The sequence below is a fragment of the Phlebotomus papatasi genome, chromosome 2 (genome assembly GCF_024763615.1).
Source record: "Phlebotomus papatasi isolate M1 chromosome 2, Ppap_2.1, whole genome shotgun sequence".
Classification (NCBI taxonomy): Eukaryota; Metazoa; Arthropoda; class Insecta; order Diptera; family Psychodidae; genus Phlebotomus; species Phlebotomus papatasi.
In genome coordinates, this window is record NC_077223.1 from 49,624,806 (window position 1) to 49,646,940 (window position 22,135).

The 22,135-nt window shown below is 33.4% G+C and overlaps 1 protein-coding gene across 3 annotated transcripts in view; it reads left to right on the forward strand.

Annotated features, from left to right (window-relative positions):
* Positions 1 to 12,164: 12,164 nt before the first annotated feature.
* LOC129801525 (transcription factor collier) overlaps positions 12,165 to 22,135 on the forward strand; it is a 47,796-nt gene continuing 37,825 nt past the window's right edge. For all 3 annotated transcript variants that reach the window (XM_055846690.1, XM_055846691.1, XM_055846692.1), the window contains exon 1: positions 12,165 to 13,131. In XM_055846690.1, coding sequence (XP_055702665.1) covers positions 13,022 to 13,131 — 110 coding nt within the window. In that variant the 5' untranslated portion in view covers positions 12,165 to 13,021. The remainder of the gene's footprint in view (positions 13,132 to 22,135) is intronic.

Below are 22,135 nucleotides of genomic sequence, written 5' to 3' on the forward strand. Positions count from 1 at the left end.
TGGTAAGATTATATTGTCTTACATCCCTGTAATCCTGAGTGTCCTTCTAATAAGTCGATATGTCCTTTGAAGGACTTTTATAAAATACGTAAGGAACGAAAAGGTATCTTTGTAGTATTTAATGTTAGTCGAATTTTGGAAAGGCCTAAGTGATGGACTTCCACAAAAAAAGCATTTTGGGAGTTTATTTAGATCGTGTTTAAATGATTGAAGAATGACTTAGATAATTTCGATATAAGGATATAATTATTGAAAAAATCAACTTTATTTTAGACGGTCTCTAACATTGATGGCAAGATTGGGAGGAGTATTCGAGTAGAAAAAATTATCGAATTGAAGAGATTATCAAGATTTTGGAAAACAATAAATCGATCGTATTTCGCTATTTAGAAAAGCTTGGATGTATTTAAAAGCTCGATACATGGGTCCCACATTTTTTCACTGAAAGGAATAAGGAGAACTGTAGGATTTGTATGAACTGTATTACGGGTTATTATGGTAGTTTTTGCTCGTAACCTTTTAAGCAAAGACCTCTCTATCCAATTCCGGAATATAACGATTTGCCGGATCCTGTGATGTGTTTAAACGGGTATGAAGTCTTTGGGGATAACGGCAATGAAGTAAGAGCGTGGTGATGCATGAGGTTTTAAGAGTAACCTTAGAGACATCTCACTGATCTGACCGCTATCCTGTCAGATGATCTATTTTTCACACCAACTGAAGTAATGTTTTCAAACTTAAGAAGAAACTTTTAGCGGATAAAAAATGGTCAACTTTTGGGAAACAATTATTTTTGATACAATATTAAATAAATTTGTTTTTGAAATGCATGAATAATATTTATGGATTACATGAATGAAAAAATAAAAATTTGAAGAATGATTTTCAATTTGATTTTTAATTTGAAGAAAATCTGCAGGAAGAAATTCAAAATATAAGCAAAATATAAAAAATATAATACGTAAAAATAAATTTCTTGAGCATTTTTTAAATAGATTTTCATAATATTAAATAAATTATTGATTCCTAAGTATGAGAATTTCATGAAGTGTAACAAAGTGCCGGAAGTATTGCAGCATTTTCGGGAGTTTTCCAAAATGCTGGAAGTGTGAAGAGCTCTTCCATACAAATTGTGGAAGTGTCTGGAAGTGGTGTACACATTTTCACCCTAATATCGCCTCCTTGATTTTTGCTTATTTATTGATATAAACCCACCAAAACATGTTGAAATATGCCAAAATAGCATAAATGTGATTGTTCAATTAAATTTGAATTCAGCAAATTAAAATGCTAAAATTTGTCAGTAATTTCAATTTTATTGCAGTTAAACAAGTAGCCTTCTGAACCAAATTGTTCTTATTAAATTTATTTACTCGTAATAATCATTATTTGTGGCCAAAAAATAAGATAAGTACAGTAATTTAGTGATAAACTTGTACGCGAGTGAAGCATCAGCATCGGGAGTAATTTGGTGAGTTCCTCCAAAGCAATTCGAAGGAAATTGTTGTCTCAATAAATCGCAGTTGGGATGACTTCATACAGATTTACAACAAGACTCTATAAGAGTCTCTTCATGAGCCCTCCTGAATACAACCCTTTCTTCTGGCTGTGAGGATTCTTTTGAATAATAGATAAATGATTTATAAGACATTTTAAGTACTTATCACAAATTTTCCAGAATCATTCACAATTAAAAATCTCGCGGCATTATTTAAAATTGAGTAAATTTCTTGCAAAATGTGTCCTGGGGCTGTGAATTTTTTCAAATAAATTCTAGAAATTTTATAATGCTCAATTGGCTCAATTGAGTTTAAAATTAAATTGTGAAAATCCTAGTGTAATAGTACCGTTATACTTTGTGGTACTAGATGAAAATAATTTAAGAAAACTGAAGAAATAAAACGAAAATGAGATGAACGGTGAGCAAAAAAAACTAGGATTTTTTTGCTACAGTTTATATTACAATTTTTTTGCTCACTTGTATATCGTATTTTAATTTTATTTCTTAAATTTTCTTGTATTATTTTCATCTAGTGCCTCAGACAATGTGATGAAAATGCGTAAATTAAGGAAAAACGGTAATGCTTTGACGGTGGCGGTGAGCATTTGGCTGTCAATGTGATTCTTCCCAGTGTTCAACTCTGAATAACGATTTCCTAAAAAACATTGTATGATAAGGTGTTGGAGCAGTTAAGCCATATCGCTAAACTTTAGGTCCGAAGATCATATAAGACTATGGTATTTTGGTATTTTTTGGTAAAATTTTGGTATTATTTTGGTAAAATTTTGAAAATCTGAAGTTTCGAGTTTTTGGACGTGACACTATTTGTGGAGCTCAGAGGCAAAATGGAATGTATCCTATGACTAAAGCATATGTTCCATTTTGCCTCTGAGCTCCAAATTTGTCTGTCCGTTTGTCCGTCGATCTATCCGTCTGCCCAAATGATTAGACATAGGGTCTTGGGACCTTAATCCTCCCAATAAGTTGACCAAAGGACTGTTAAGGTCTTGGAATTTATGACAGGCCTAAACCGGTTCCGATCCGTTGTAAACCGGTAATAAACTGATTATGAACCGCTAACATATTTTTCATGCGAAAATTAATTGCATTATTCCTAAACTATATTTTAGGAGATATTTTGTGTGATTTATAAATCGGTTGAAATCAGTTGCAAATCGGTAAACGGTAAATTATGCAAAAGTAGTATATTTTAGATATAGAATAGAAGTCATGAATTCGAGAATTTTAGCAAAGCATGGGACGATTTGCCACCCCCTTGTCACTTTTTTGGACATAATTTTAGTTTCAGTCATTTATATTTGATTTTAAGATTCAGAATAAATTCCCTATAGTTTTTCTGAGAGTACTAAAAAAGTAATATTGTTTATTTTAATCTCATTATTGATCCTTTTCACTTCCTCCCCTACACTTCGGGCGTCCACTGCCGTTTCCGCGTTAATTCCAACCAACAGAACCAAACGGTGGAAATGTCCTTTCTCTGGCTGTATGGTTTGGGTTATCTTTTATGATTCATTGGGACTAGGCTAGTCAAAAAAAGAGAAAGTTAGATTGCCAAGGTAATTAGGTGTCCGAAAAATTGTATTTTAACACTTTCTTAGCTTTTCATAAAACCATCACCAAAGCATTCATGTTAACAATGTTAAAGTTCCTAATCCCCTTACCTATTAAGAAGACTCTAATTCTCTATCTCTTACCGTTTGGCCTCTAAATCATAGATCGTACATAAACGTGTTTATCATAAATGTGATTTAATTTTAGAGAAAATTGATTCTAGTTTTAACCTGGTAATTGCGATATTCCCATTACTTCACAAGCCATCATGAACCATGATTAAGGAATTTTACCCATTATTTGTTATAATATCTATAATATAGTTGGAATCTACCAACAAGAAAGGCTTATAATTTTTTCAAATTATAATAGGTCCTATTGTCTTAAACTTATCTAGATTAAAAGGACAATCAACTCACTCCCATATTTTTGGGTAAATTTCTCATGAGTTGGGTAAACATTTCCGGGTCAGACATATTGTTGCAACATAAACACCCCCCAAAGTCTGTGTCATTTTCTTGTGGAGGATGTCTTCATTATTGCCCTCCGTATCTTCTTCACGTCTTTCGCCTCAATTTGGCGCCTTATCTGTGGCGAAATGTGCGGAAAATTGAGTATGGGTGGCCTCTAAATATTGCACATTCTTATGTGAATAATCTCAACGACCTTTTCTAAGGGGCAAAGAAGAAAAAAAAACTTTGAAGCAGAAATTACACCGAGGGGAAGCTTAAAATGATCCAAAGTTATTCTTTATGCTGTGTCAAGTGGAAAATCCGCCGGTGTTTTTATAGGGGGGAAATCGCGAACAAGTTGTTTATGAATCATTCGAGAATTTTCAACTCATGCAGATTTAACGTTGAGTCTTTTTAAGCATCATTAAAATGCTCTGTTGGAAATCTTTAAGGAGGTATCGTTGTCGTTTTAGTACCTCAAAGAATTTGAAAGAGAAATAAATAAAAATTACCACATATCAATTTCACGGATATATTTTTCCATTAATCTCTTAACGAGGGGGAGTATTATAGAATTATAAGGATTATTCTCTTGTGATTTGTTTTTATGAAAAGATTTAACTTTTTACGAGCTTTAACATTTGTTTGGATATAGCCAAATACTTCATATAGAAAAGCCTAATTTGGAGATATTTGCTTCCTTTGAACCACAAATAGCAAACCCAAAAAACCACCAGCTTTTAATTGAATTTCACTAAGTTTAATTGAATTCTGCTCCATTTGGTGTGAACTGTTGATCTAAACCAAACGAAAACCGCAGTTTTTAAACAAATTAACACCCTCACGTAGAACAGTTAGGGGAAACCACTGTTTAATTAGCAAGGGCCACATTAGATAGTGGGATACTTTAGTTTGTCTTGGAAGAAATATTGAATAAAGTTCTATTTAATCCAAGTCAAGCACATATTCTCATTCTTATAACATATTCATCTGTGCAATACAAGCACTATTTTTCTCAAACTAAAAAAATATCATTTGTAGAACAATTAAGCCTAAGCCTCCCCTAATATGTAACCTCAACAAAATGTTTCTACAGCTTGAACTTATTTGTGGGCATTTTATGTGACACATTTTGCGGTCTTTATACTCCCATTTCATGTTTAAGACGAACTTGAACCTAAAAACTTCAGAGACAAAGGGATGGTTTGGATATCTTTGGAATATATAATTTATTTAGTGATTTTCGTAAGAGCGTAGAAAAAATAGCAATTATTCATTATACATCTTCAAATTTTGAAGGGTTTTATTTGAAACATGATGAAAAATATAAAGCATTTCGTCTTTTTTTTTAATAGTTATCAATTCATTTGTCTTATTAATTATTTAAATTTATAAAAAAATGTTTCTTATGCATGATTTTGAAGTATCTAATATGAGTTTACAAGTATCAACAAAATAAATATTGGAATACCCTTTTAAAAACAATTCTTCCAGAGAAGCGCCATCAACAGAGTTTGTGTTAATTTATCAAAATTTTCAAATGCTTTTACTATTTATATTACATTTTATCTGTTATTTTTTAATGAGGACCTATACTTTTGAAAAATGTGAGGTTGAAGGAAATTGGCTATGTGTGGGATATCTCTATCAGTCCGGAATAAGTCAAATATTAATTTTCTCTTAAATTATTTAAGGGAAGGTTTTGCAGCTTCGTAATGTTTCAGCTTCGTAAAATTTGATTTTTTCCCAAGTTACTGAATGAATTTCATCCATGGTCATATAATCTAATTATCTAATACCTGGTCCAACATCTCACATTCCCTGACAAACTTAGGAGCCTAGGAGCCTACCTAAGAAGCAATTTTTTCTTAATATAGTCTTGTAGAATTCCCTATGGAAAGCATTATAGAACCAAAAATCTTGTTATTTGCTTATAACGCTCTTGGTTCTATCACTGAGATTACTGTAAGTAAAGCGGCGCACTCTTAAGGATCTTAAGGGCTTCTATAGGAATTTCAACAGAAAATTCTCACTCTGTCTTTTAAGAGTGTACTAAAAGACTTGTCTAATGACTGGTTCTATAAGACAGCTATTTTGCTTCTTGTGTAGGCCTTTTTTATGCATTTTTGTACATTTCAAGTGTCTTTTCGAAAAAAAAACAACTATTCCAAGTTATAGAGGGTTTATCAAGGATATTATTTATCGTGAAAATCTTTGCTCGAAGGGGGTCGTTTTGTGGTTGGAGGAAATTTCACAAATATTACCACCTTTGTAGCTCAGGAAAATTGAATTTTGCAGCTTCGTAAAAACATTTGTCAAAATTACTAACCATCAACTTTGAGAATTGCCCACTGTTTTAGGTCACACTGAAAATGAGGCCTACATAGGTGGGCAAAATGTGGTACGATTTTTAAATGAAACTGGACCTTACCGTGATATATTATTTAACTACACAAACCCATTGTGAAGCTAAATTACAGTATGATAAGCCTTCTTAATTTCTTTTAAAAATAAGAGAAAAAAGTTCAGTTTCAGAGACACCCAATTCAAAGGTGACCGCTTTCCCCTATATGAAATATCTCTTCTAAAATAAATACATTTATGGTTAAATTATATTGAATATGAAATTTAGAAACAAACATTTTTGGATTAGATAAAGGGGTTGATTTAAAGATCATGTTATTATTCTCAGGATCTCTTAAAGATATTAATTTTTGATATTTTTTTGATCATATATGCATGTGCTACGAATTTCGATCTTGAAAAATTCCACCAATTATAACTTTAATTATTCCATTTGACTTTTATAGATATTTTTTCTGCAGAATTCACAAAATACAATCCTTGAAATTCTGTAATGACTTAACTTTATGAGCATGACAATATCTCTCTCTCTCTCTTTTACCCTAATTTTAGGACTGACACGATTGTATCTAATAAGATCGTCTAATGAGATTCTTAATGGGATTTCTTTATTCGTATTTGCCCTTTCTTTTGCATCTTTCCCAAAGGGACTTTTCTCCCCGATTCATGTTATTATTTGCATCACTTCCGTCGGTGATAAAAATCGCCTAAAGCGATGAATCTCCCCAAAGCTTCCCAACTCAAGTTCTCCATGAAAAATCCTCAATTTTCCCACGCAATTTCGTGGTGTGGAAAAAAGCGTTTTTCTTTCTGGGCGGTAGAGGAAGACTGATACAATCTTTATAGTGTTGCTGTTAGTATATTTCTTATACTGTGTGCGCTGAGAGTCAATTAATTCAGCACGCGCCTTTTTAGCTCACCGTAATTTATAGCTAGATATTTTCACGTTGGATGAATACTCGGGAGTTTATGTGCCATTTGGTGTTGAAATATATGCGATATGTACGGGAAAATCTGAAAAAAATCACTCAAATTAATAATTGACTAAACGGCGTGTGAGTGGAGTGAAATGAACCATTTTACGAGGGGTTTATTTTAGAAACATTGTTTTTAGGAAATTTTAGATTTTATACAATAAGTAATATTTATAAATATTTGTAGAATAGATTATTAAAAACAATTTGAGATATAAATTTCGAAAGTTAACTGGATTTCTAAACTTAAAAGATCCTAATAAATTGAGGGATGTCGTAGAACTTCTAATATTATAATTTCTAGACATTGAAACATGTACAAATAAAAGCGTATGAAATGAACTAAAAACCATACTTATTTTATATAATACTATAGGGGGAAGTGGGATACCTTTGAAAGTGGGGTACCTTTGAAATTGGGATGTTTCTCCTATGTTTAAGTGGAACTGAGCTATATCCAAATGTGAATTAACTTCTCAATATGTTTGAGCAGCTAATTTACATCATGATAAGGCTCAATTTTAATTAAAAATGGGCGAAAAATCGCAATTTCAAATATGCCCCTGATTTAAATGTGCCCCACTTCCCCCTAGTCATTATTGCGGGAACTCCACAGAGAGTAGACAGTAGACTCTCTCTCAATCGGGAATATGGGGCGAAATGTCATCCGGTTTAGCGATAGAATTGAGCGTCAAAGCCTTTGTAAATTCCACAAAAAGTGCTCAATTACAAAGAATCACGATAAAATAGGGAGAACTACAGCGAATTTGAGCAAATTAGCTTCATAATTAAACGTGAAAATTGTCAACAAAATTTGTCGCCCGATTGAAAAAGAGCCGATTGAGTGAGAGTCTACTGTATATCGTTATTCTTTGATTTCTTCATTCCCAAAACTTTCACCTTCCACCCTCGGAAGACCACTTTTCTTAACATATTTTCGCATTTCAGATGATTTCTGAAAAATGACGTTATGCTGTTTGTCCGTCCGTCTGGCTGTTACTACGCTTAGAGGCTAAACGGTTTAGAAATAAGCATTTGGGATCTACGAAGAATCCCCTTTAAGTTGGCCCCAGTGACTATTAACATGTCTCTCATTTTTCATGTACTCCTCCCCTAAAAATGCGTTGCATTAATTCTCTTTTTTTTCGATTTATCTATATACGAGAATACCGTTGAATTATTTTTAATAATGATTTTTCAAGATCAAACATTCGGTTGGAAAAAGCTGTTTCTCTACCAATTTCTTTAGCATCAAATTGGTTATGTACCGGTATAGATCAGAAAATTAAGGGTATTTATGCTAAGCTATATATTTTTGGGCGATTTTTTGAATGAAATGAATCGCTTTAAATCGGTTGTGAAACTTTAAACGGTAAATTATGCAAAAGTTATTCTGAGATAGGGGGAAATGGCGCATCTTTGAAAATGAGAAACCTTTGAAATTGAGATTTTTCACCTATTTTTAAATAAAATTGAGCCTTTTCGTGATATAAATTAGCTTGTCAATCTGTTTGTGCAACTAAATTCCCAATTTCATTTAAAAATTTAGTGTACCAAAGAAGGGATTTATAGTTCTTTTCGTTATGCCATAACAATGGGTCTAAATTCACAAAAAGGGCAATAAAACCAATCTTGCTCTTTTTTTCTACGTTCTGTGATATGGGTGCTGAATGGTTGGAGATAAAGATTTGATGTTTTTGGACGACCCCCACCCCCCGTAGGTCAACTTTTGGATTTTCAATATGTCCCTAGTTTCCCCCCGCCCCTCCTCTTCCTCAGAAAAAAATCGCACTATGTGTTTTTGAGCAATCCCAAAAAACAATATGGTTTTTGGAGGGGAAGGGAAGGGGGGGCGGGTAAATAAGGGGTAGGGTAATGATTCCAAGGTCGACTTACGGGGGCGCCGCCAAAGGTGCCAAGCTTCTATCTCCAACCTTTTGGTACTTTAATCTTACTAAAAATATTCAAAAGAAGGATGTTTTTAAGACATTGTTTTCTTATCTTACAATCTTAGGTGGACCTCCGTATTAGCACTGAAGATGGAGGATAGTACGTACATAAGATAAGGTAAAGTACCCTTACTCGACCGGGTTCCTCTATTCGACCGGTGGATCAATTTTTGAATATTTGATGGTGAATTTCATCAATTTCTATGAATTTGTCACTGATTCGTATTATTTAAAGAATAATTGACCTATTAATGTTAGATGATACACAAAATATTATAGCAAATATAATTAAATTGAATAAATAAATCTACCGGTCGAATAGAGGAACCGGTCGAATAAAGGGTACTTTACCTTATTTCCAATACACAGCATTTCTACTTTACACCGTCTCGTCCTAGCGATTTTCTTCCAAACGTACGACTTTTTTTGGGACAAGAATTTTTCTCAAACGTACGACTTTTTTTGGGACGGAGGGAGTACTATTTTTAAGACCAGCGAGTTCTTGGTCTTGCTTCAAATTTGCATACAAATCTAACTTTAGAAGACAAATGTTTGTATGTTAAGTATATCCAACACATTTTTTTTTAATTTACAAAACATCTTGTTATACCATTTCATATTAAAAAAAATAATATATCACTTTAAAGTCAGATAATTTTAAACTCATAAATCTTTTTTGATATCAAATTTTTGTACGATAATCCACTTTGGTTTAACTTTATTATTTTTTAAAATTTCTTAAAATATAATTTTGTTTAAGCTGGTTGATAGATAACTTCATAAGTTTCACGGATTCTTGTAGATAGTATACTATACACTCTATTATTACATTTCGCGCACTTTTTCTATTTTTAAAAAAACTGTTTAATTTTAATTATATTTCAATCACAAAAATTCGCATAGGTGTCCCCTCGTTGGGCAAAAATTTATGTTGAAATAATTAATTTGAGTGGTCAATGGGTGGTTCTTGGTGAACAGGTGTGAATTCTGCGAAATACGCTCAATTTTTCACTAATTGCGTCAACAATTAATTCATCATAGTGCTTTGTGGAGAAAACTGTTCCATTTGCTGGCCACAGGAGACAATTCCGGAAATTGCTGTGATTGTTTAGCTCAACTGTGAAACAGAAGTGCGTGGAAATTCCGAGTATTTATGAGAGAGATAGTGAGGATGCAAAATGATGCTAGTTTATTAATTAAATTAAAGTTTATTAGACAATGGCTTATCGTTTCTCTGACGTTGTCCTTTTTCACATAGCACAAAACTGTTTTATTTGATGGCATCCATGGTGGGAAATCCTCTTTTGCCGTCGCATGGAGGAAAAACGCGAATGTGTGGCGAAATATGGAAGTGGACGAGTGAAAATTCGTTGAAAATCCTGCAGTGGGATTCAATTGGTTGGGTATCACGTGCTCAGTGGGGGCGTTTTTGTTTACATGCGCCAACATGTACATTTTCCACTTCTGCACATCTTCACTTTTCTCTCTCACTTTTTGCCAAAAAATTTACCATGGAACTTTCCACAAAAGTCACTGCAACAGTGCTAGGCTGTTTACTTGTGAACTTTGGAACACAATATTCGATGTTCTTGGTCTGATCCTACAGTGATTATGATCAGACTTAGTATCTATGTTTTCCTTCTCGGAAATGCAACCGTTTCGACCAAAAATAAGAATATTTCACGTGTGCGAACCACATAGAAATACTGACCAAACCGAGACCACAGTCTCTAGCAACTATAGCATCGAAATCCCCAGGAGATGCTGTCTGGGGCGTTTCCCAGATCAACGAGATTCTTGAGAGTGTTGCGCCTCTAGGATCTCATGAGATTTAGCTGAGACCATCCTACTGGAGGAGGGTGATGATGTGGTCTTGGTGTGATGACACCTCCGAGACCCGTCCCTGCCCAACTCTGACAATTGTGCCCCCATTTTCTGTGGCGCTGCTTGGATCTGGGCCAAAAGAGCCCTTCGGAATCAATGCCAAAAACCCCGAGGAGGCTTTTCACAGTGTCAACAGAAACTTCATGTATCAATACTAGGTTTCCTGCTAAAAGCAGGAAACAACATTTGTTTAAAATAGAAAACAAATAACTACAACCTTATCAAAATGCAATCTTATCGTAAATGTTACTAATAAAAATAAATTTTCCCAGAAAATCTCAAGCGTCTATCAAAACTGGAAAAATAAATGGTCTCTTTTGGCTCAATAACTGCAAATATATTTAATACATTTAATAATGTTTAATACAGAAAGAACGTACTGTTCGAAACGAATGTTCAATACGCAATCCATTTTCTTCTGTAATCCTTTTAATTCCTAGCTGTTTTAGATTATACACATCTATATTTCTTTTTCGAGGTTCATGGTGCAATTGGTAAGAGCTTCCTGCATTTGGGTAGACTAAATCGATTGTCACAGTTGTGAGTTCGAATTTCGAGTCCTAGGCCGGTACGGGTCCCGGTCAAAATCCCGAATGCCAAAATCCCGAAAGCCAAAATCCCGAACGCCAAAATCCCGAAAGCCAAAATCCCGAATGGGCCAAAATTCTGAAAGCCAAAATCCCGAATTCTTAAAAGTGTCACAGCTAATTCCACGATTACACCCGCGCTTGCTGGAGGCAAAGGGAAATCTTCTGTGTCTTAGGAAATTATTCTAAACATTTTCCTCCATATAATTTCATCCCTTTCAGGATTTTGAAAATTCGGGATTTTGGTTTTCGGGATTTTGGCTTTCGGGATTTTGGCCTTTTCGGGATTTTGGCGTTCGGTATTTTGGCGTTCGGGATTTTGGCTTTCCGGATTTTGGTTGCCACCGGCCGGTACAAATGCTTGAACCGATCGAAGGTACATATTTCTTATACACATTGTAAAGCTTGTAAACCGAATAAAAATGTGTAAACTATCTCAAAGAGCTCCTTACACCAAAACAAAAATAAATAATAAGTAGTTTCATTTAGTTTTGTAGTTATTAAAAATCGTGTAGTTTAAAGGAACGTATCCGTTGACTTTCAATCCGGTTCCAAATATTTCTTAAATTGCAGAGCCAACAATAGTTTCAAATTAAATATGTAATGAAAATTATGAATTAAAAAGTTTGGGAAAATATTATATAAATTTGAAGACCGTTGTAAAACAGGATCTGTCTCTCGAGTCGGAGTGAATACAAGCTTTATTTGATGCGACAGAACAACGTGGTCGAGGAGAGCGAAATGTTCAAGTAGAAGGATGTGCGAAGTGTGAATGGTGTCCTTGGCGGGAGTTGAAAATTTTGGTTGGATAGTGTTCAACCCTCAGGGTTCAGCGATTTGAGTCTTATCGTCGGGGCGCCGAGAGACAGACGGAGGATGGAGAGGAGTGGAAATAAGGCGGAGCAAAGCAGGGATATTGGATTTGACTCTCGAGGAATGCTGCAGTTCAGCTGGGAGTTGTGTACTCTGTGGTGGGTAATGAAACGCTGTGTGTGATGTGTGTGTGACATCTCAACCTTTTTTCTTCACCCCCTCGCACCCTGGTCTTGATGAAAGAAGACTGGTGGGAAGTTTTCCTAACACACCCCAGAGGAGTTCCACTGCAAAATTTCCAGCGTGATCCTGTGTGTGAGGGAGAGAGATAAAAATGCCCTCCTCAAATTGCTAAATTATTATTAGTATATATCCGGCGTGGTGCAACATCATGGGCATAAAGTAGTCAGTTGGGGTTTGATAGTCACTCGGGACGAACGCCCGCCTCTCCGTACAAAACTTGTACTACGTTCAAATTATTTCAATATATATATATTCATTTCCTCACTATGTACATTCCTATGAGTGATACAAATCCGGGGAGAGTATTGAAATATCACCAATAGACCTAGTCAAAGAACTTGATCGCTGTGCAACTGGGAAAAAGGTCCTTCTGGTATAATTTGAACTATTCTCCACGGACCTATGGTGTATTAATGTAGGACGGAGATTTTGAGGCTATCTAAAGAATTTGGGCCATGCCACATAGTGCATGAGTGCGTGAAGTGATACCGGAAAGTGTGAGTGTCCGACCGAAAATCAGCAACTAGGCTACACTTTTTCCGCTACGTGTTCAGTACGCGCGAAACTGCGATCGGACAATCAACTGCCGAGCTTCAGCTCGGCCTCGCCCTGGTCCACGCTGGAGCTCGAATGGGGTCGCAAATTGTACCCCACGAGCGGCTCCCGCGGCACTGGAGGCCTTATGTTTGGCTTCTCACCCGGGAGTACCGAGCTCAATCAGCCCCGTGGACCATCGCTCAAAGAGGAGCCCCTCAGTGTGAGAGCATGGATGCAATCCACAGAACAGAGCAAGTAAGCACCCAAGGATTACATTATAAAAAATGTCTTTAGAGTGAATAACATTAAAATTATCTTGATTTTAAAATTTAAGCAAAAGTTCTTTTTCATAAAGAAACAGAAGAAGAGACAAAACCATTTTTGAATATCTACCTTGTTAAGCAAATTAAAAAAAAGGTTTCTAAATTTATGGAAGAAATGAACAAGAAATGCGTAGAAATGTCGATTGGTTTATCACAGAAATCAGTTTAATTTTTTACACCTTAAGCTCTAGCGAGACATCCGTACTTATTTTTTGTGAAGAAAATGTTTTAAAAGTGCCTTTTTATACTTAGTATAATTTATTAGTAAACTATAGGTCTGAAACTATAGACTGAAAATTCTTGATACCGGCATATTCAAATAAACAAATAGAATTTAGTTGATAATTTAAAACTACTCCTAGTATAATTCTATGCTAGTTACATTTCAATCTGGTAATTTTTTCCTATTATCTTACAAAACTATTTGTGAAGGTGGTGATGTGTTAGTGAATTTTTCAAAATGCAAAATTTTGAATTTCGTGCAGTGATTAAGTCCTTTGCTAAAAAAAAAAGTTTAAGCGCAATGGAAATTTATTGGTATTTAGAGGTATCTCCTCCTTCGAAATCAATTGTTCATCAATTGATAATCCATGTAGTGAACGTCCAAAAAGCGTATCAATCCCAAAATCATTCAAAAATTCATGTTATTGTTTATGCAGACCCAAAAGGGACTATTCATTACATTGATCATAACATTAGCATCTCGAATCAATGAGTATAAGAAATTTCGCAACATATGAGAAAAAAAAACTGCTTGGAAAAATGGTGATGCAGACGAGAACAATTTTCCAAAAATTTGCTCGAACACTTATTAGGTAGGGTGTGTGCCAATTTTCGGCATTTGCATGCAACCGTCAAAGTCTTAAGTTTTAAATGTAATATTTTTAATACAAATTGATTTTTTTCATTGCTTCTACTTAAGGAGTGTTCCTTAGAACCTTGTAGACAGTTTATCGTCTTTATTTACTTTAAAATTATTCTTAATAAATTTTAAAATGAATAAAAATGTAGACATAGAATTGGTGCCCTATTTCGGCCACCTTCATTCTCATAGTTCCTTGCCCTTCGAGAATTCTTCAAATGTCTTTTCCACGTCATTTCGTTTGTCGAAGCTACATTTTTTGTTATTCTTTTGCATTGTATAATCTCTGGAGTATGTAAAAACTAAAAATTCATGAAAATTCGAGGAACAAAAAAGGTTGCCGGAATTGAAAGCTGGTCGGAATTTGGCACACTTACCCTATTATTTGAGATTCAAATACAAATTGTTTGATCAACTGCAGTATTTGTTTCATTCGACTTTCAGCGACCCCCATATTTTCCGAATCGTAAAGATTTTCATTTTTCTTTGTCGTTTATTGAAGTAATATTAACTTTAAAAGCATATTTTGCAGTTATGCAGGGGGGTTATTCTGCTAAGTTTATGGAAGTCATTGGGAGTTGCTCGGTAAAATAAAAAAAGGTTTCGAAATTACATTTACGTAATTTCATTTTAATTTTTTTTATTTCATTTTAATTTTTACATTTTTCATATCCGTTTTTAAAAATTTTTAGTCGACCTTATGTTTATTAATTCTGCGTTAAAGATAACACTGAACCTGATATGAAAATAAAATATCGGGTTTTAATCGTTAACTTTCTAACATTCAGCAAGCTTTCTAAAATCATCAGAATCTAGGAAAACAATAAAATGATATTTAGCCAAAAAATTATGTAGTAGAAGAAAAACAGATAATCAAATATTAGCAGTATTTAGCCATCTCTCTTGAAATTTGATCACTTTTACACCTCTCAATTTCTTGACAATATTTTATAAAAAGAAAAACAAAAGCAATAATCGTTAAAATTTTAGGCTAAGGGGAAGTGGGGCACCTTTGAAATTGGGATTGCAGGGAAAATGAAGAGATAAAGATATGTTTTGTTCTAGGAAAATTTTCCTTGAGTCCTTATTTACAAATTATTCTTAAAAAGGGCCAATATACGATTAACCGTTACTGTATAAAAAGAGTTTTGCAAAAACAGTCATTATAATTTTTACATATGTTTTATGCTTTAGTACTTTTTCTACATACTTTTGGGGTTGGTCCCGGAACAAAAGATGTTACCTTTGCCAATGCCTATGGTATAAGTCTCATTCGTGGCGAAAGGTTGGATCGTTTTGCCCATTATCTTTTAAGCCTTAAAATTGTTAAACTCGGAAATTTCAAAGGTTATCAGAAAATTATCAGAATGTGAATTATTAGAATATTTGAGACTGAAACCAATAAACTTATGACAACTATTTTCCAAAATACGAGAATCACACATTTAGGAGCTCTTTTCTTATTTTTTCAACTTTTTTTTTAAATTAAGTTTTTTAAAATCATTTTAGAGGTTATTTTTTTAACCATCTTATAATGCGAATAGGTTCGCATGATTCACACAAACCATTCGGAAGTTTGTAAACTAAATGAAAAAGCTTTTTAAGGAAAATCGTAACAGTTTTTCAGTATTGAAAAAAAAATCTTTTCATAATAAGACCCCAAAAAATGCTGTATTATTCAGTGAATTTATCATATTGAAAAGATTAGTAGGTACTGAAAAAAAAATTCATAAAAGCTCAGTAAAGCTTAAAATTGTGTGAGAATTGTGAAGAAAAGAGTAGTGAAAATATCCATATAGACAGAAAAGGAAGAAAACCAGAAGATAGAGAAGCAGAGAATAATTGGTATAGAAAAAGTTGGAAGCCAGGAGACTGTAAGAAAAACTGTTTTATGCTGTGCTCTGTACTGTGTCTAATCTACTAATCTGTCTTTTTGATTAAAAATTACGCCTAAAAATCGTACTCAAAATTGCTCTCAAACCTTTTCAAATCTGAAATTAAATTACAACTAAAGCTATTGAAAAAGGAAAAATATAATTCAAAGATTCTGCCTCTTCATAAAAAAAAATCATCCTACTTTTCTGCGCACCTTTTTAATGTTCCAGAGATCTTCGAGGTTCTTCGAATTTTCCTGGCAATTTCCATCAGCACGACTAGTGTTGAGAAGACTATGAGTGGCTGTGAAGATACTGAACAGTCCAGTAAAAGCTTGTCTGAATAATGACCATAAGACCAAAAAAATTAGAGCAAAAGCTGGCAAAAGCTAAAAAAATCGATTACTTTAAAAACTTGAAAAAAATATCTCAAGAAATTTATTATTACGCATATTATTAAAATTTTGCTTATATTTTGAATTTCTAGCGACAGATATTCTTGCATACTTATTTTAGATTTTCATAAGAGACCAGTGAAGCTACTTTGGAAAAGAGAGTTTTTAAAAAAAAATGTATTGTTGTTTGTTACAATTGAAACTGCGTTTGAAAGTCTGTAAGAGACTAAAAGTACGAGTACAACAACTAATTCAGCACTTTACAAGTTTATTCATTTTTTATTAAACTTGATTCTCTTCTTGGCTTCAAAATCCTTTGAAATTAAAACATTTTGCATTCTTGGGAAAGGCTTTTAATGATTGCTAATTAACTTTTGCAACAAACTTGGCTATTTTTTCCAGAACCTTTTCCGTTATTGTTATATTAGAGAAATTTCTCATCACCTGTCGCCAATCAATCACGATTTAGAAAAGGATCTTTATAGCAACATATCTGGAGAAATATAGCCACATTTATACAGTTCCTCTTATTCCTTTCCGTGAAAAATGTGGTACCCATGTAGCGAGCTTTTAAACACATCCAAGCTTTTTTACAAAGCGAAATACGATCGATTTATTATTTTCTATTATTTTAATAATCTTTTCAATTGTTTTCGAAAAATTTTCTTCCACTAGGATACTCACAATATTATCATCAATATTAGAGATCGTTTAAAACGGATTTGATGTTTCGAAGAATAAATCCCTATTTCGTAATTTTCAAAGCCACTTTTAATCATTTTTAGAGCAAGGATTCAAAGACAATTGCAATAGCTATGTCATTACAGTAGAGTCTCTCAAATTCGGGCATTTGGGACCGATATATCAACCGAATTAGAGAGAAATTCGGGCATCAAACTGTTTGAACTGCAACGATTTTTTGTTGATATGCATACTCATATTGAGTTTACATGCTCATTGCTATTACAAATTTCATGAAAACCTCTTAATAACGCAAAATCACATCAAAACTAAGACAAACCATAGCAAATTTTAGCATATTTGTTTTATTTGATAATCATTATCAAACTTGAAAAATGTCAACAAACTTTTTTCAAATTCAACTGCTGCTCGAATTATAAAGTAATCCGGATCTTAAAAGAGCCGAATTAGCGAGAGTATACTGTATTTACGAGCAATTTTGAATTTGAAATTCACGTAAAAATGAAAGAAAATTATTATTCAGCTGAATATTTCCTCGAATAAATTACTACACAAATTAACATGTAATAAGTTTGAGCATATTTGCCCCATTTCATTGTCATAACCGAACTTGTAAAATGTCAAAAAAAAAATCTTTTCATATTACACTGCCGTTCGAATTAAAAATTCGTTCGAATCAACTATTAGCGTAGTCCGAAAAATACGGATTTAGGCAGAAAACACCATATATTCGGTCACTTCTACTTCCAAAGACTTCCAAGCACTTCATTTTCAACCCTACACCACTTCCAACCCTAATATCTCCCCCTTGGATTTAACCGAGTTCCCGAGGATTTCAAAATCCTTAATAAAAAGCATTTTTAATGGTGTTCAAGAATCTAATGGACTATTCAGCCTTAATATCCAATTCTAAGTCAAATTTTTCTCAAAAATCTTGTTTGATAAGAAATTAGAGAAGTTAAGCCATATGGCTAAACCCAAAATTCAACTAACCATCGAATTTGCACAGCAAAGGCTGAGCTTATACATAATATAGTAATTCAAGGAGAGATGGAACAGTGGAAAAGATTGATCACTTCGCCTCCTGCCTATACAATACAGTCTACGCACCTTCAACATTCTAATGAAAACCCCAAGTTACAGCTTTCTAACTTTAAAATTGAGCGAGAAAATGTAAATTGAAGTTTTAAGCTGAAATATGGCCAAAAAATTTTATTTCTCCATAAGAATACGTGAACTTAGAGGTTGAGGAGAGATGGAACACATTTAGTTGGGAGGGAATTTTCGGAGACTATTGGCGCCTGAGAACGAAATGTCCGCCTTGATTACCGCTAAAGCCTCTAAAATATAATACAGTAGACTCTGTCAAAATCGGGCATATGGGACCGAAATATCAGCCGAATTAGACAGAAATTCGGGCGACAAACTTTTTGAAATACAACGATTTTTTATTCATGTGAATATAGATATTGAGTTTACGTAACCCCACTCATATATATAACGTAAATTGCATGAAAATCCCTCAATAATGCAAAATCACATCAAAACTAAGACAAACCATGCTTAATTTGAGCATATTTGATTCATTTGATAATCATAATCAAACTTGAAAAATGGCAACAAACTTTTTTCAAATGTAGCCGCTGCCCGAATTAAAAAGTAGCCCGATCTTAAAAGAGCCGAATTTGCGAGAGTCTACTGTATATCCAAAAATGAAAGGAATCGATAGTTTAATTCTTGAGATATTCCCAAAAGACTGGTTTCTAGAGGTGGAGGAGTAGGGTTATGCTATAGGAATTGGTGTATAAAAATCTTGGTAGGTTTAGTGTTAAACTGGATTTGATTAATTTTTTTTGAAGATGAGAAAGTACACTTTGTAAAATACTTGAAGTTTGCGAGAATATTTTTCCTTGGGGTGAAAAGAACAATGTTTAATTAGAGTGATTTTTAACTAGATTTTTCTTAACTAGATTTCTCATCGAATTAAATAAACTATTTATTTCTAAGTATGAGAAGTGCATGAAGTGCAGGAAGTGTTGGAAGTATTGCAGAATTTTCGAGAGTGTTGCGAAATTTTGGAAGTGCGAAGGGCTATTCCATACAAATTGTGGAATTGCCTGGAAGTGGTGTACACATTTTCACCCTAATATCTCCCCCTTGATTAAATCTCTAGTCTGACTGAAGAGCGCTTAATAAGCGTAAGAGCTCAAAGACTCAGACTGATCCTAGAGAATATTTAGCCCGTAAAAATTAGCGGTAAAAGATGAGCTTAAGGGAAATTTATGTAGATCCATGATTCTAATCTCTCAGTGTATCTGAGTGTATGATAGTTTGGGTTGATCCATTAACGCTAAATTTTACGAATCAGAATGGTATTAAATCTGTTTGGGGCTGAACGGGCTGAACTATCAGGATCGACTTGTGGAGCATTCTCCAAAGAGAACAAGTCTCCTGTCCTCTATAGCTCTCTCATTTTTATTATTTTTATAATCTGTCAACGAAATGGACGGATGAACACCGTTCTGTGGTCAGTTTTCTAAAATTGGTGCTAAGTGAGAGATGAGTGATAATAATTTGTATATCCAAAAATAGCTACATAATTACCTAATTTTTTTTGATGACGAACAATAAAATGAAACAAACAATTTTTCAATGTTTTTAACCCATTTTACAAGATTTTTCCATTTAAAATGCTCGCTGTACCATAAATTAATTTATATGTTCGAATTTTCTATACAAGTCTATTGCATGTGGAATAAATTTCATGCAATATATAACAGAAATGTAATTGCCGTATCCATTTATCCGGAAATTCCACTCCTTCTCTGTGGATTAATCTTTAATAGACTTCGCAAGTCCTTTTCCGCTTCGGGCCATCAATTTCTCCAAGAGACTCTATTTCGATTTTCCGTGATGACTTGCTAATTCACAAGGGTTCTTCCATGTACCAAAGTTTGAGGCCAAGTTCAGAAGATACTTCTTTGCATTGCTATAGATATTAATGGGTTGGTTTATTGTCTAAGTGTGTTTAAAAAGACACTTTTATGTTTTTAAGGAAAAATCACTTTCTTTGGATTTATTTAACACTTAACCCTTTAACCCTTTAAGGACGATTGGAACACCGGTGTTCCATAAAGAGAATAATTTTTCCTGACTACCTAAAATTATTTTTTCCTTATGTTTGTACGTTTTAGCAAAGTAGGAGGTTGAAAGAATCTAGGATATTTTTTTCAAGTCTCCAGGTATTTTTTATATTAGTAAATTTTTAAGGCCAAACATGACGAATTTTTAAATTCTCATAATGAAAATTAATTTTTATTATTTTTTATACTTCCAATTTTTTTAAGCAAAACCCTTTTGGAAAAAGAAACTACAATACTCAAATATCATTCATTGGTATTGTCAGAAAAATTACTTAAATTTTTAGGCTAGTTTTGTCCCTATCGCTCATAGAGGGCAAAAATACACGGAATCAGATTCTTTTGGATTTTCTAAGGTTAGATGTAAAACCTTTTACTGATTTTGATTATCGGTTTCATTTTTATTGCTGATTTTCGGTCCGCGAAAACTGTCTCGTCGTTAAAGGGTTAAGGACGATTTGGGTTACCGGTGACTCAACATTTTTTTTTCCTGCGGTTTATCTCAAGTCTTATTTAACTCTAAAAAGTCGGAACAAATCGACGACTCAGAATATAAGTCGAACAACTCGATTTTTTGCAAAAATCATTTTATTCGCTTTTTTGAATACTTCTTTATTATCCTCTACCTTCCTTGTGAATATTATACTTTAAAGATAATTATTTTCAAAGTTACAGGGATTTTAAATCTCAAAAATCCTATACTCTGCATGTAAAATCTCAGCTTCAAATCACTCTCCTGTGAAATTTGCCTACTGCGAGTTATTCGTTTTTTATTCTGAGTGATCAAAATAATTTTTCTGACCAACAATTTATGATCCTCTCGTCCTAAAAGGGTTAGAAGTCTGAAGTGCTTTTTTACACCAATTTTCCATTTTATACTTTGCTACAACGTGAAACCTTTAAATGTTTAACATATTCACTTATACGGATATCCAGAGAATTTATTTGGCTTTATTTTTCGAATAAAAGAAGATTAAATAATTTCATTTATGGCTCTGCCACACCTTTTAGATCAGGAAAATTTCACAAAAGTCAAAATTCATATCCGTTTCCTTCTTAAAAGCTTTTCACATGTCTATCCTACTCTCTTTCGTACTCTTATTCTTCTTTTGAACATCACACCAAATTAAATTTAGTTCAGTCCAATTTTGAGACTGAGAGTGGGACAGACTTAAGCAAACCTTTTAAGAAAGAAAGGGACGCGAATTTTGATTTCATGAAATTATACCGAGCAAAAAGGTGTGCAAGAGGCTTTAAAAATGAAATATGTAGTGAAAAAAACTAAAACGCTATTAATCTGTCAGATTTCTAAATGTTAATGACAAATTTACCATATTACAAAATTTAGCAGATTGGATGAAAAGGTGTCTTAAATATCCCTTATAAATATGTATGATGGAATTATTGCTATTTATATAGAATAAAATTTCGCAGGATCGTTTATATCGTTTTTGAAGGTCAAATTAATTTTAAGTTTAATTTTATGAATTTTGGAACAAGAACAAATAATGACTTATGAACGATTACAGTGAAGTAATGCTGAATGTTTTTTGTTCTAAAGTAAACAGAGAGTCAAAAATCGATAAACGGTTACTAAATCGTAAAGACTTATTGTCGTATTGACGGAATTGTGGTGCTAATCCAAAAGAAAATGAAGAGGGAAAATCTTTATCATTTTTTTTTACTACTTCACTGTCCTAATGTGATTCTACATTATCGACTTTTCGTTATGATGGTTTCAATATCTACCGTTTTCCCCAATCCTCGTCATAATCTGAAACCACCCATGACAAGAAGTTTGCCCACAAACCGAAATTGCAATGTAAGAATCACACTTTTATAAGCTGGTCTAGGCTTATCACTGGCTTATTATTATTTCGAGTTTAAGCTTTTTTTTGTTTTGTGCTGCATAGAGAAATTTTTTTTTTAACTTTTAATCTTAAATAATGTTCATTGTAATAAT